We start from the raw sequence: 16,862 nt of genomic DNA on the forward strand, positions 1-16,862 counted from the left end.
TCTGACTGTACCCAGTGCTTGTATAAATAAATAAATAAATCTTTAAAAAAAAATAAAAAATAAACACCCTTCTAAAAAAAAAATAAATAAATAAATAAAATAAAATTCATCTTTCCTGACAGCTCTCTGACCTTGGACAAATCTTTAGATGACATAGAAATTTGGGACCCATTTTTATTTTTTTATTTTTTTAAAGATTTATTTATTTATACAAGAACTGGGGTACAGTCAGAGGCACAGGAGGGTAAGAGAATTCACCAGAGACAGAGTTAGGAACAGAACAGGCAGACGGACCAAAGACACTGCTGAAGGGAACAGCAGGCGAGACAGGAGAGGTCTGCCATACCATGTGGGTTTCTCCCTGGCTGGCCGGGAATCAAACCAGTGCTGCAGAGGCTGCGGACAGCTTCACAGTGCGGCGCTCAACCTGCTGCACCACCGGGGAGGCCTTGGACCCACTTTTAAGTGGATCCCATTTGATGGACCCATTTTTAAAATGGGACAATTTCAAATCTTTCATTCTGAAAAATGCTTTAATAAAATTACAATATGCTTCTCATATGATATATAGAAGGGCATTGATAAAAATTAAAGGATATTGGCCACTTGTTAATATTTGTTGAGGTTTTATACATGGAGGTTTAGTGCACTTCAAAAGAAAACTGAGGAGGAGGGGAGACAATCAGATTTCAAAGACTCTTTTCAAAAACTGAATGGAAATAGTAGAAATGCTTGACTCCTAACAGCAGCAGCCAACTTGGTACATCATCTACAGTTATCTACACTGTAACCATTTTTAGGACTACTGGTTCTGAAATTATGTATCAGATGGATTAGAAATGAGATAGGCTGAGAGATCAAAAACTGTTTAAGAAGCTACAGCAAAAATATAGCTAAGTGGAAATGGAAGGTGGAGATAGGTGGGTTTGATGAAAGGAAGCAGAATTACCGAGTCTTGGCAACTGAGGGTATAAGTTAAAGATGGCTCTGATATTTGCAATCTGATTGAGGATTCTTCCCTGAGGATTGATAAAGAATGGGGATAGGGTAGATCAACTAGCTGCTGGAAATGTGGGATTCTAACCCAGAAGCAATGTAACACTATTGCTCAAAATCTAGGTCAACAAGCTTGCTAAAGTCATTACTCCAGAATGGTCAGAGGAGGAAGGAGTATAAAGGGGGAGGGGGCAGCATTGAGACTAAAACTAGTAAGAAGCAAAAGGGGTATGGGACCACTTAATAAGTGGCAGGACTGGGACTTGAACCCAGGTTTTCTGATTTGAAATCCCAAGCACATGATGAGAAATGCAACCTTAGAGAGTTCTAAGGCATGTTCATTTCCAGTATAATGACTTTAGGTTTTGAAAGAGGAAATGTTATATTTGCCCCCATGTCTATAGATATTGATGAATGTAAAGATGGGACCCATCAGTGCAGATATAACCAGATATGTGAAAATACAAGAGGCAGTTACCGTTGCGTATGTCCAAGAGGTTACCGGTCTCAAGGACTTGGAAGACCCTGTATGGGTAAGTCTACAGGAACTCTTAAATTGAGTAATAAAACTACTAATATGGTTACATGAGCTAACAACTTGCTTCAGGTCATTCTCTCTCCTCAATGTTCCTTTAATATAATTGGAAGATTAAGTTGGTTTAATACATAATTTGACTTCTTCAGAGACTTCATGTTGAATTCAAATGACACTGGCATTTCAAATGATAACAATTATTATCACTTACTGTATACTGTCTTTACATATTATAATTTTTATATAATTAACATGTCATAAGAGGGATATAGCAGAGTGAAATATGTTTATTTGTTTACAAATTTGACCAGAAATTGAGTGTTAGATATGGGGCTGGGGTAAATCAATGATGGACCTTTGCTTTTAAGAGATTAAAAATGTTAATTTTAACTTTTGCTTCCTGAACTAATTTTTAAAGCTAAATTTACTAATTTTACCCTGCTTATTCATGTTGTTTTTTTGTGTGCTGCTCTGGTAATTAATAAAAGATTTGGGTTTGATCTCGGGTTTTCATTTATTTTTCCAATTTATAAAGAGAGTTGTGAATACATATGCTGTGTTGACCTAGGGATAGAAAAAAATAACTTTCTTTAATTTAATGGATTTTATGAGGTTTTTATCTTAGTAATAAATGATTCTGTGCCTTCATTCCCTTCTTTTTAATCTTTTGTAAAAAAAAAATGCTTGTTTTGATCATTAATTGAAAACATTAATTAAAAATTATGAATTAATTGTTGATTCAAGAGACAAAAGCAAATGAAAAGATTTGTAATCATACCCATATTCCTGCCCCCTGAAACTTGTAATTGTACAAAAGAGGCTATGAGTGATTCTGTAATTAACTAGGCTACATCCTTTGGAAGCAGGGACAGAGCATTCGCCATCCTATGTATGCTTTCAAAATATTGCCTGTAATATGGTTGGTATAAAAGTTTATTGAATTAAGTTAAATGGAAAATGTGTATGTTCTTTTTAATACAATAATGACTTCATTATATGGGTATACAGATGTATTTTAAAAATCTATTTAACTCTACCAATTTGGTTCTAGAAAGAAATTATTTTCCAAACAAGTGAGGAAACTAAAAATGTATCCGGGGGGGGAATATTATAATCAGTGCAAATTTGAGACACAATTGAGTTCTTTCCTCCACCAACAGAATTAAGCTCTCTACTAGCTTTGAACTCCAGTTTGTCTGGATTCAAGACCACATTTTCCCATGTGACCTTTTACGTTCTTTTGTACATGTGGAGCAATCTTGAGGGAGAGTCACAGAATCTTTTTATGTATTCATAACTGAAACGATTAAACCTTTCTCAAAAGTTCATAGCAATTGAGAAATAACTTGTATTCCTGACTTTGGAGGGTAACATAATGTCCTCAGTGTGTTTCACAGACTGATTCTTTATTCCTGTGTTTTGTGTGTGTATGTGTGTTTTTTTTTTCTCTTTTTTATGTATCATGGCACACGAGCAGACATTAATGAATGTGACCAAGTGCCTAAACCTTGTGCGTATCAGTGCTCCAACACCCCCGGCAGCTTCAAGTGTGTCTGTCCACCAGGACAACATTTATTAGGGGACGGGAAATCTTGCGCTGGATTGGAGAGGCTTCCAAATTATGGCACTCAGTACAATAGCTATAACCTTGCTCGGTTCTCCCCTGTGAGAAACAACTATCAACCTCAACAGCATTACAGACAGTACTCACATCTCTACAGCTCCTACTCAGAGTATAGAAACAGCAGGACAGCTCTCTCCAGGACTAGAAGGACTAGTAGGAAAACTTGCCCCGAAGGCTCGGAGGCGAGCCATGACACTTGTGTAGGTAAATGTCAGCCATATTACATTTCCTTTCTATGGGCTCCCTTAGGAACCAGCGTGTATGCATATGTACAGCAGCATATGTACAGCACCGCTTATCGCTTGGGTGCAGTGAGTTATATCTGATCCCAAATCTTGGATCACTCAGTTTCAAGACATTTACTCTAGCATCTAAAACTATTACAAATTTTATTCAAATAAATGATGTGTTAACATGTGTGCATTCTAATCACTTATTGTTTTATATTAACAGTTTCTCTCTTTTGATCATCCCTGGAAGTGTTAGTAAATGTAATGTTACAGAGAAATATCCAGACTGTTTTTTTAAGAGAATATGCATATTGTCACATTACTGAATACCATCAGATTGTGATTGTATCTGATTGATACCAAAGCAATGGGTTAAAAATGGAAGTTCCAGCTACTCACTCAACTGCTGTTTATATGACAACACTTCCCATAGTATTTCTCAGTTCAATGATTTCATATATATGTAAATCACTGAAAAGATAATGTGAGTCAGGACAAAATTAAGTTGCTTCCATCACTCTAAAAGCCTGCTTTCAGTATCTTGATCCATGCCCACAAGTCTGTACTTTCTTTGCACAAGGAGGAGTGATTTCCAACACAAAAATTGAGACATTGTTTTCAGTTAAATTGCAAACATTGCCATCTGTCACTCATTTAATTCCATTTTCTGTGAGTGTCCACAGTTTGCATGTTATTAAGCTATTCAAAAGGAGAAATTAGCAAAAATGAATTAACCCCACTATTCTTTAGATAAATGAAAAAAAGAACGGTGGAGGCCTGAGGGAAGAAAGAAAGAAATCTTTGTTAAATTTGAAGACCTCTATGCCAACCTCATTTTCCTGCATTTTTATGTGTTCTAGACTTTGCTTATTCTCTCCTAAATATGGACTCTGTTAAGCACTTCTATCATACATTTCAAAACACCTTCATTTTCAGATTTCAGTTTTGATCATTTCTTTAGCCTGTGGAAGCAATGTTCCTGCACATCATCTTCTCAGTGCTTCCACTCTTAGGTGAACCCAGCTTCTCAAATCTTTTCTACTCATTGGGCCCTCAAAAACTCTGGATAATTAAACTTTAATCTTTTTTCTTTGGGTCCATTTCTGTCTAGATGTCCTGATATACTTGAAATTTAATTTTTCTGATGTGATCAGCTTCCCAGAAGTGAGACAGATCATTTCTTTTACTCTTTAAACTTCAAGCATTTTTGCACCCATTAACAACTCTCTACATATGCTTCATGTGGTTAAACACTATTTAATAATTAAACTTGTGGACTCTATTCCATTATCCTTACTAATACATCAGACAGCATCCATCCATCAAACAAGCTAATACATCCATCTGCTCAAAACTCTTTGGGAATCTTTCATACCCATGATTTTGATCTTACTCTGTTAGCTAAGACTTTATTCTTCTGTTGACAGAATTACTATCAGACAATCTGTCTTTCAATCCTTCGAAATCATCATTCCCACTGAAGAGTTTCCATATCTTACTAGTCCTACTGTCTACATTCCTTTTAAACAGTCTCTTTTATGCTGCTGTCTTAACTCCCCTGCCCCCATATCTGTGTTTTTTGCTATGATAAACGAACAAACACCACCCTAACACACCACACACCATCTGACTGATTTCTTGTAAATCATCTGAAGGGCCCTATCATTTAAAAAATGTGTCTCTAATAGCCCAATGTTCAATTTCTTCACTGCTGTCTATGCCCTGTAGCTTCATCATAGTCTTATAAATGTATTTATTCTATGTCTTTGTGTTTATATTACATGTTGTTTATGTTTGCAAGCATTATTTTTCCTAAACCATCCACTATTTGAGGGTAGCTACTGTTTCCAAGCAAGGGTAAATCTTAGAGAATCTAACATAAACATTTACAACTAGTCAACTACTGGCTATTTAAGTTTCATTTTGGAGAATTAAGTCTTCAACATTTAGAAGCAGTTTTTAAAATATGGTGAGTATTTTATAGTATTGGTACCAATAAAAAAAATTTACACTATGACTGCAGACAGTGTTGAATTATATAATAATAAACACCAAATGCCTTTAATGAACCATCTGGGATAGACATCTTACAAAAGATTCAAATTAGCACTAGGAAATCTTGTTGGATTGGGGCTAAAATGTATCTTTTTAAGACATTGATTCCAAAACTTAACAGGAAAAAAATGGGCATTTCATTGCTTCTGGATGCAAAAGTAACACTTGGGACCACTTTAAAATTCATGCTCTTGGAAATACAATATTGACTATTTGGAGTTCCCCATAATTTTGTTATTTTTAGTCAAAGCAAATTATAAAGGGAAAACGTAAAAATAATTCAACCAAGCTCTGGAATGAATGTTTCGGCTAATTAAAATGGGGTTAAAAACACTGACAAATATTTGATCAGCATTTATCATTAACAGATTCTGAATCATTGCAGTAATATCGTGAGCTTATGCAAAGTTTTCAAAGTGAACAGACCCTCTTGCTCTAAGTCATCTCCCAGGTTTCACTTGGTCTTCTGTTCACTGCATCCTCCAGCACGCCTACTCCCAGTTCATGTCCTGATCGTCTCATCTGTCACTGGTTCGTTTGTACTCGGGAATTGTGTGCAAATTCTAATATTGATCAAAACAAAAACACAATTGGGGCAAGAAATCTGAGGCCTCCCAAATAACATCACATATTCAACAAATAACATCACATATTCAATTAATTTGTAATTAGCATGTCGTCTCACTCTCCTTTTTTATTGCCATTTTATTGGCTTAATAGTAGCAGATGGATAACTCTATAGCTTATAAAATGCTTTCCCATACATTACTGCATTTGAAGTTCCAGTATGCTTTGTGAAGTAGGGAGATTGTATCAATACAACTGCGGTCTTGAGGAGTTAAGTTGCCTGTCCAAGGTATTAGCATAGATAGATAGATAGATAGATAATGTAGTTGTCATTAGTGCTTTACCATTACATAAAGTTTGATAAATATCCCAATCACAAAATATAAAAACACTTCCACCTTGATGATATCTGTATATGGAAAAGCTATTCATGGATAATGAGAAGAGGGTGTAGGGACACAGACATAGCTAAAGTTTAAATAAAAGTTAATATTTCTTTTTGCTATTAATCCCAATAGAAGCTGTATCTTTTAGGTAACTTCTATTCTTCTATTGATAGTTTTGTACTTTGTTGGCTTAGGATCTTATACAAATCAGTTTCCTCTGTTATTCCAGTTTCACCTCTTTAACTAACGTAGAAATTATCCAGACTGGGGCTTCAGCTTATACATGCTCATACACAAAAGAGAGGTCCACATTTGATAACATAGTGCAGATTATATTGGGCTTCTTCTTCTTCAGATCCTGAAATAAACAACTTTGGGAATGTGTAAATATGTGTATGTAAAATCACTAAGATGCTTTTCTACTTTGTATCAACTTGTTTGTTTATAGTTGTCTCTGCCACCTTCTCTACCTTTGTTTTGCATGGTTATATGCTTTGCTTGCTTTCTGCACAGATATCAATGAATGTGAAAATAGAGACACCTGCCAACATGAGTGTAAAAATACATTTGGAAGCTATCAGTGTATCTGCCCACCTGGCTATCAACTCATGCTCAATGGAAAGACATGTCAAGGTGAGAGAATGGTGGGATGTTTAGTGCTGCAATTTTATTTGAAATCGACATCATAGAATGTGAGATATGAAGTGTTTTCCCTCTTTCTGAAGAACCGGGCTACTAGTTGTTCTCTTCTTCCCTGTTTCCATTGGTCAGACCTATCTGTAAACATGGATTTGCATGTAAGAAGGAAATAAAAAATGCAAAGGAAAAAATTAATAAGTATTTTTGGTATGACCATACTAGTAGAAGCAGGAAAGTCTAAACCAAACCAATGTATTTTATATAACATATATAACACATATATAATATTATATATAGTATATTATAAATATGTTATATAACATATATATGTAACATATAGGTATATGTACCTATATGTTACATATATATATATATATTAGAACTAAATAGAAATAGACCTTTTCAAATATTTTTTCACATTCAGCTAAGATGGAAGGGAAAATGAAAAGAGTGCTCAGTAAACTTACTGCAGGGTTAGGCATTATTTTGTACTTTGTCTTAGTGACCAGTGAGTAATGGACCAGATAATCCATTCATTCTTTAAGTCCATAAATGAGAAATACGCCTATGCTAGCATAGCAGGATGTAAAAAGTTTGAACAAATAAATAATCTATAGTCTCTTCCCTTTAGGATCTTAGTCTAATGGAAACACATGCCAACAAGTATATAATCAACATACAAATTTATGGATACTATAGCAGTTTTGGACAATATATAGGGTGATAGAAAACAATATCGATCTAATAGTACCCTCTATACACAAAAATGTGAAAGGAACATTGTAGTTTGATGAGGTTTATTGTATTGTTATATGTACTTAGATTTTTTTTTAAGTATGGTAAAAATCTTAAAAATCTAGGAGTATTCTGTAGGTCTTAATAAGCCTCTAAATTTTATGTCTTTGTCATATACAAATTCTCGCTTTCTAAAGTTTAAAAGTTAAATCTCCACAAGTGCTTTTTCAGTAGTAATTGAATTTTCCCTCTCTTGAGATCCACAAAAGACTAACTAGTAGGGCCCTCAGCAAAAAAGTGTCCCTGGAGGTAAAACCAGGGGAGAGGATGGTTTCACCTGAGCAGAGGAGTTTCTCCCTATGCACCCCCCCATTCTTACATTCATAGTCCCCAAGAACCCCCATTGGATTGTGTTGGCTGCAGAAGGAAAGTGGACACAATGACGGCTTTTGCTTCTAGTTGTCAGTGACCGAATATTTATTAAGCACTCACCCTGTACAGAACTATGCTGCGATTCCAAGTATTAGAATAACATTATATTTGTACACTTTTTGAAAATGAGTGTTACCTCATTCTAATCAATACAAATTTGTTAGGGCAATAGTTAAGTATCCATTTTGCAGATAATAAAACTAGTTTTCAGAGGGATTATCACGAGAGCCTCAATGTCATAGAATAATCAAGAGCAAAGATAGTACTTGATCTCAATTCTCATGAGGTCTAGAATTGTCCTTTATTATCTCTATCATCCTATGGTGCTGAGGACACAAGTTCCCTGTGGCATCAAGGAGAGATGAGGTCATTTACATTGTCCATGTTTCATAATTTTGCCTCACTCTTCATCCTAAGAATCCTTCTGAAGAGGTGGCAATGCCAGCACTAATACTACACTGCCTAGAGTTATATCAGCACCAAGGAAGGAAGCCGGGTATATTCTGAAGCATTTGGAATAGCCAACTAGACTACAAAACACCTTAGCCAGAAATTTTAAGGCTATATTATGTCATTTTCTCATTAGAAGATTTTTCTTCTTTTCTAACATATGACAATGAGTTTTTTAATTGCTCTTGTCACTCATTCAGTTCAAAACTTTTCTAGCGTTTGGTTGTGCTTCAGAGAGTGGAAAATAATGAGAACAAATCAGAAACAGGTGGCATTTGAAATGTTTGCAATTTAAATGGGTTACATATTTTGTGGTTTAAAAAAAAACATGAGAGAAAACAATTATGTCCTTTAAAGAAGTCTTTACTCTAAAGAATAACTTGGAGTTCTTTTTATAGCTTTAGAAAGTGTTTGAGGCATTTATGGGGAACAAAAGACTGCTTTTCATTCATATATGCATTTTTGGAGCTTTTACATTAGCAATAAAAATGCCACTAATAAAAGGGAAATTAAAGTGAATTTGACACTGAACAAGAACAGAGTCTAGTCACAAGTGCAAGTCACCAGACTGAAAAATGAAAAACTAAAGATCATGACTGATTGTGATTTTCCCAAGAGACAGAAAAAAATAAAGGATCCTTCTGCTAAATTTAAGCATCTTATTCTAAAAATTTAGAAACACCTTTTGGCACTGTATTTGAAATGTGTTCTGTCGTATTTTTTAAGTAATTCATAATATCTGTCAATCTGAACTGCTCTGTTTTTTCTGTATATAAGATAAATGTTTCAAGTATGTTTGTCATATTTTTAATGTATCTGAAAGCATTGATTAAATACATTTATATGTTCCTTCTTAAGCTATATAATAGTTTTTCAACTCACCTTGGTATTGTTTCTATCTAGCAATAATATGTTATAAAATGCTTATACTTTAATTTCTATCATAATAATTTTCTTATAACATTTAATAAAAACCAGACATCACCACACTGTCAGTTAACAGAAGACAGCACATTTCTCCATCTTTTCTGGTTTATTTTTCCATTAAGCACAGCTGTATTGTTTGGTGGGAATATATTTTATTGGAGAGTTTATTATTTAAACTGAGATGGGCTGTCAATATAAAACACACCCCAAACTTCAAAAAATAAACATGAAAAATAATGGAAAACATCTTATTAATAACTTTCATATTCACTGCCTATCAAAATAACATTTTGGCTATTTGGGATTAAACTGAATGTATTATCATGATTAATTTTACTTTTGTTAATGAGATAAAAGAAGATAAGACTAATTACATTTCTTTCACATTTTCCTAGGGAACTTTTCACTTCATTCTGAGACAATCTTATTTTGTCAGACATGAAGCATTTTTGACAGATAAAGTCTTAATTTAAAATTGGTTCACAAAGACAATAGGAAAGACAAATGAAATAAAAACTTTTCCACCCTGTGTTCCTTTCCTGTAGTTCTAATGTAAAACTAGCAAGAGAAACTTGTAATAGAAACTTGTCAATACACCTAACTAAAAAGCCAAGTAAGTAATTTATTCCAAATTACTTTTTACTTTTACATTTAAAGTAAATCATTAATTACATTTCTATTTCCTTATCAAACAATACATTTAGAAACAAACAAAAATGCTCACTATTTTCTTTTTCTTTTTATTATGAAAAAATTAGTTTACAACATGGTAGAGATTTCTTGTGTGCAGCTTTTTGCCACAGTACACACTATGCCCACCACCAAATGTCTAGTCCATCCACCACCAACCTCTTGGCCTTTCTCCTCACTCCTTCTCCTTTATTTTCCACTGGTAACCACCATTTTGTTGTCAAAATGCAAGGGTTTGTTTTTGTTTTGTTTGTTCAGTTACTTTTTCTTTTCTTTATACACCACAGTGAGTGAAATCATGTGACATTTGTCTTTCTCATTCTGACTTATTTTGCTTACAAAATTTCCTCAAAAGCCATCGTGTTATCACAAATGGCAAAATGACCTGAGTAGCATTCCACTGTGTATATGTACCACATCTTCAATCATCAATCATCAGGCACTTGGGTTATTTCCATATCTTGGCTATAATGAACAGTGCTGCAATGAAAATAGAGGTGCATATATCTTTCCTAATTATTTTTATCTATTAAAATTCTTTCAAAAATAAAAATTGACACTGCCTTTGATAATATACTGTCTTTGGGAATTTCTTATCTCCTGTTCTTTTCTTTATAGCAATAGTTCAAGTTATTTAAGAGTTAAGAAAAGAACTTCACAACTTTAATCCAAATCTAATAAATACCATCATATGACATTTACTATATAATGCAGCTACCAATTTGCTTATTACTGTGAAATAACATCACAGTTACACATGCCCATTCATCTTGGCACCAATTCCATGGTAGAAGAACGTTTGAGAGCCTCCCTGGTGGCCCAAGGGGTTAGTACACAGCCTATGAAGCTGTCCACAGCCACTGCAGCACGAGTTCAATCCCCAGCCAGGGAGCTACCCACATGGCACAGCAGACCTCTCCTGACTCGCCCACTGCTCCCCTCAGCAGTGTATTTCAGTCATTCTGCCTGTTCTGTTCCCCACTCTGTCTCTGATGAATCCTCTTACCTCCCCACCCCTTCATCTCTGGCCTGTACCCCAGTTATTGTATACATAAATAAATAAATATTTTTTTTAAAGTACATTTGACTTTTAAAACCTATCTCTTCTGAAAACTGATTTGGGTCCGATTAATTGTAATTGTACGTCAGGATCCATGTTTATTCAGATGCTAAAGAAGGAAAATGTTTTAGGTGCCTCTATGCAGCCAATTGACAGACTTTCTCTAAATAAGGAGTCTTCAAATGTTTTGCTGGTCTACTCTAAAAAGAGCATTGAAAACCTTATACTTAACCAATACTTCCTTTTAAAACTGACCTCTGAAGTTTCTTATCATAGGTTTAAATAATTGTGAAGGATGTGGATTCTGGCATTGTTGCTTGATGTGCAAAATTTTGAAACTGCAGATTTACCTCCCTCAGCCAATGAAGTGTGACCATCATATATATATATATATATATATATATATATATATATATATAATTTAAGTCTGTACTCCTTGCCAAACCAACCATGTTGACTGTTGGAAAAAGTCTACAATCACTTTTCTGTTCAAATAAAAGTATTACTAGTTGTCCCCACAACAACCAGCTAGCTCACTTTTGAAATCTAATTTAAAATAGAGACCTATGACCATTGGCCTGTTGATGTGATGAAATAAGGGCTGCCTCCATCAATATGTGCTCCAGTGTTCCCACACTTCATGTGTGCCTCGAAGCATTTTGTTCCTGGGTATGGTAAAAAGACTCAGGATTAGTAGAAAACTTTTGTGGGCATGTAAAATGGGAAAGGAAATCTCCATGTACTAGAAGTTCTCAGGCAGATTATTTTTTGGAAGGAGAACTTACAGAAAATGAGGATCTGGATGAAAATATTTGCCTGCTGTCATACTACTGGAAGGCTTTCACCAAGGAAATACAGATACCACAGTGTGAAAAAAAGTTCCTCTACAATATGGTTCTTAACTCTGGAGATCTCAAAATCCCTTAAAAATTTTGTTGAACTCCGTGGAAAATGTTTCTAGAAAATCTATCATTCTCAATCTTGTTCCATCTCACTATTTTCCCTACCACCCCAGCACTTATTGTGCTTGCACACACCACGCACACATACCCCTTTGTGCAGAATACAACAAAATGAAGACTATTTCATTTGCAAGCTTTCCCATTTCCCTAGGGAGAGTTACTACCCCAGGAAGAAGCTCTAGTTGCCCTCATTGCTGTAACAACTGAGGATGGAATCCTCACAGTTCAGATTTGAGCAAACTTGAATTGTGGATATTGGGTCACTTACTTCATTGTTTTATTCTTCATTCTGTCTCTTTCTACAACATCTCATTTACCTATACATTCTCCCCTAAATTTATAAGTCAATTCCTTTAATTTCTACTTCCCAGACAATAATTTGAACTTATAAAAGAAAATCCTCATATTCTTAAGATTTATTGTACAAAATTTGTTCACAAGTGTTCTGAAAGATTTTTAGCTGGCTCTTAGTAAATTTAAAGTATTATTTGCTTTGCAGAGCTCAAATGCACACTTTTCCAAATTAAAATACACCAGAGAATCCTTAATAACTTCCCTTCTACTCTTATAACTGTTATTTTTCACATGTTTAAAAAAAATCCCCAAAGCATTCTAGAACACCAGCACACCAGATAGCACAATTCCCACTTTGTGGCTAAAGAAGCTTAGGCACACTACCCAGCTCATCCATGAGAAGACTAGCCCTCACACTCCAGTGAGATAGAGCCCCAGTGGCAGGTTCTGCCCAGGCACTGATGTTGCATGTTCCTGGTCTTTCCCTAGATGTCGATGAGTGTCTGGAGCAGAATGTGCGCTGTGGGCCAAACCACATGTGCTTCAACATGAGAGGAAGCTACCAGTGCATCGACACGCCCTGTCCACCCAACTACCAGCGGGATCCTGTCTCAGGGTATGTCTTGCCTTCTCTTTCCAGACATGCTTCTGGAAATCCTTCCTCTCTCCTTAACCAACAAACCCTGTCTGTGGTCATATTGACCTCCTAGGAAGTAAATAACCTCAGAGCAAATGGGATTACAAGCATGTTCCTTCCTCAGTGACTGGGCAAGAAATGAGACGTCTGCAGCCTAAACTATCACTCTGGCTGCCAAAGCTTCAGGGGCCATCTCCCAGCATGTAATCCATCTTCAACTTCTAGAATTCTGTCTCAGCAGTGACCATTTCATGGACTGACAGCACCTGCCCTTCTTTGCAATTTTCTAGCTTCCCTCAAGTTCCCTCCAGGTGTTAAGGCCCTCAGCACTTAGACCGTGAAGACAGCCCTTGGCTATTAGTGTGATGACTGGTGGTGACACCATGAGAGATGAATATGAGCAAGGATGAGTCAGTCGTCTGCCCATCCCTGCACCATCTTGCTTACTGTTCCTTCTGTCTGAAACAGTCTTTTCTGGGTTCTGAATAACCCACTTTTCTATATTCTCCCTCCCCTTACAGGAATGTTATACTCTGTTCATGCACCCAGTTAAGAAAGTGAAACAGATAAAACAGTCATCATGAATAGGCCCTGCTAATAAGGTGTTTCTGAAACCAAATGCTGGCCAGAGCTCACACTTAGTTTTTCCTCTCAGCAGTGACACCAAGTTCCTGTAACACAGTCAAGTGCGAACTGTCCAGGATCCACCAAAGCCTATTCATAAGTGTCCAGAGGAATAGGAAGGGGAAAGGGAAAAAAATTAAAAATATAGACTTATGAAACTTCTAAAAATACTATGACTGAAGTATCCGTATCTTCAGAAAACGGTCCTTTGTGCATTATTTTAATTTTACTCTTTATTACCAGTGATTTCTGGCAGATAATTTAAAAGTTCCAATAACTCAAAACCAGGCAGTATAGTCACTAGTAAAAGAAAATATAGTACTTTTCATTTAAAATAGTATGGAAATCAAATGCAAATGAAACTTTTCTTTCCAGAACTCCTCTTATTCTTTTTAGAAAAATTAACTAAGCAACAAGATATTCTATTTCAGTTTTAAAAAAAATCACAGGATAAATGTTAAAATCTTAAAATAAGTGGTATTCCTCTCTTGATGAAGTACTTGTTTCCAATATATGTGCAGATGCTTTTATTTCCAAAACTGACTTTTCATTTTAAAGACACCCTTGTGGTATTCTTGCTTACTTTAGTGGTTCAAAAGCTGCTGACTTTAATGAAGCTGAGAGACGCTCTTTGCTGTTTGAGCTGTGTACTCTCCTAGCCATCTGGCATCTGGCTTGAGTTAATGACCCAGAACATGGGGTGAGCCTGTGGTTCTCACAGTCAGACTGTCTCCTGCCTTTAATGCCTCCAAGTTGTCAAGGATCCTGACCACCTGCCTCATGTTTCTCCTGCTTCCAACCCAGATAACTATATGCACTTCATGTGTTTGTCGTCCTTAGGTTCTGCCTCAAAAACTGTCCACCCAATGATTTGGAATGTGCCTTGAGTCCATATGCCTTGGAATACAAACTGGTCTCCCTCCCATTTGGAATAGCAGCCAATCAAGATTTAATCCGGCTGGTTGCATACACGCAGGATGGAGTGATGCATCCCAGGACAACGTTCCTCATGGTCGATGAGGATCAGGCTATTCCTTTTGCCTTAAGGGATGAGAACCTGAAAGGTGTGGTTTATACCACGCGACCTCTGCGAGAACCAGAGACCTACCGCATGCGGGTTCGAGCCTTATCCTACAGTGCCAACGGGACCATCGAGTATCAGACCACATTCATAGTCTATATAGCTGTGTCTGCCTATCCATACTAAGAAAGTCTCCAAAGCCTATTCCACATATTTAAACTGCATTAATCATGGGAACAAGTCCCCTTCCAGATTACTGTCTCCTGAACAGTTGCAATGTCAGCAACTTGAAAATGGTGCTATGCTCTGTTCCGCATGCCTTCCTTGGTACTGCTGAGGTATTTCATGATCCCACCATGCTAGTATCTTTTGGTAAGGTCTAGAAAAGTCCCTTATTGTTTTCTTTATTTATTACACTGGAGCATTTACTTTCCAAAGATCATTCTGAACATCTAACAGGACAAATCAATGATGTTTTAAATTTTATGGTAGCTTCATAGCTCAGATTATCTTCTTTAAAAAAATTCAAAGTCCAGTGGATTTTTGAGCATTTGATCATTTTTAGAATAATAAACCAGTTGCTGTGTGCTTTGCTCAAAGTTGATTGAGTAACACATGAAGGTTTTTTTTAAGTATTAATATTTTATGGTAGGACTTGTACACCTAATTTTACTTTCAGGAAAAACAGAAACACAGCTCATTTTAGAAATATAGTGCAGCTTCTAGAAAGTTTTTTTTCTTTAATCCCAAATGGTGCTTACTTACTCTGATTGAACATCCAAAATAAGGAGATTATTTTCAGTGACTTTGTGAAATTAACTGAATCATTTATGATAATAGGAAAAAATAAGACTTTGTCCTCAGATGATCACTCATGGCGTGGATCTTTGCTCTAAGATTTTGATATAAACTTCCATGCATTTAGCTCCATAACTTTTACATTCCAGCATTTTAAGAATTTTTCCTGTCAGTTGGAAACAATTTTTTAAAATATCAATGGGACAGTTTTCTTTTTCTTGAAAATCTCATCTTCAAATTAGCATTAATGTTAAACGTCAATACACTGTACATGGTGGTAACAGACTCTGGAAGCAATTGCCAAGATGTATTCTATTTTTATGAAGTGTATATATGTTACCTTAGTGTGTATTTTCTATATAATATCTTGACGGACTCATATAAAATTATTTTATAAAAAATACAATGTTACAGTAAGGCCAATCTAAATAAAATTTTCACATCCTTTTTCTTAACTTTTTTAAAAACCTAGAATTTGCTTCTTTCAGTTATAATAGGTATTAAAGTTTATGGTTACACACACGTGTGTATGTATGATATGCCTATAATAATTTAATCATCATACAGCTCTTGAGATAGGTAGTGTGATTCACATTTTATAGCTCAGGATTCTGGGACTCAGATAACTTATGAAACTTCCTTAAGATGACAACTAGTTAGTTAAACTAGTTAGCAAAAAAAAACTAGTAACAAGAACAATAAGCCAGCAGAAAGATCCTACCTTCTATCTCTTATAACTCCAAGTCCAGTGATATCCATTGCATGACAATTTTCTCACCTGCCCGAGCAGTTTTTATAGCTCATCTCAAGTGAGTTCAAGGTAGTACACTAGTAAAGACCTTCTCATGACCTAGAGTTACATTATTCAAAGAACCCTGGAAAAAATCATCTAGTCCACAGTCTGTCCGTCAAACAGATGATTGTCTAAGTTGGTGTTTACCAAAAATATTCTATAGAACAATGGTCAGTGAAGGTACTTTATTTTTTTAAAGATGTATTTTTATGTATGCATCCAAGAACTGGAGTATAGGCCAGTATGGGGGTTAGTGAGAGGATTCTCCAAAGACAGGGTTGGGAGCAGATCAGGCAGATACACTGAAATACACTGCTAAGGGGAGGTCTGCTGTGCCATGTGGGTTATCTTCCTGCTAGGGATCGAACTCGTGCTGCAGTGGTGGCCAAGGATCAAACTCATGCTGC

At 35.7% G+C, this 16,862-nt stretch overlaps 1 protein-coding gene across 2 annotated transcripts in view; it reads left to right on the plus strand.

The window, feature by feature from the left end:
• Nucleotides 1-16,124, plus strand: part of HMCN1 (hemicentin 1) — a 508,306-nt gene extending 492,182 nt beyond the window's left edge. The window contains exons 103-107 of one of the 2 annotated variants that reach the window (XM_037506314.2): nt 1,401-1,529; nt 3,009-3,359; nt 6,907-7,026; nt 13,072-13,198; nt 14,684-16,124. In XM_037506314.2, the coding sequence (XP_037362211.1) occupies nt 1,401-1,529; nt 3,009-3,359; nt 6,907-7,026; nt 13,072-13,198; nt 14,684-15,050 (1,094 nt within the window). In that variant the 3' untranslated portion in view covers nt 15,051-16,124. The remainder of the gene's footprint in view (nt 1-1,400; nt 1,530-3,008; nt 3,360-6,906; nt 7,027-13,071; nt 13,199-14,683) is intronic. The other variant, XM_054693419.1, reaches the window with a different exon arrangement.
• The last annotated feature ends 738 nt before the right edge of the window (nt 16,125-16,862 follow it).

The sequence above is a fragment of the Talpa occidentalis genome, unplaced genomic scaffold (genome assembly GCF_014898055.3).
Source record: "Talpa occidentalis isolate TD23 unplaced genomic scaffold, MPIMG_talOcc4v2.1 talOcc4.12, whole genome shotgun sequence".
Classification (NCBI taxonomy): domain Eukaryota; kingdom Metazoa; phylum Chordata; class Mammalia; order Eulipotyphla; family Talpidae; genus Talpa; species Talpa occidentalis.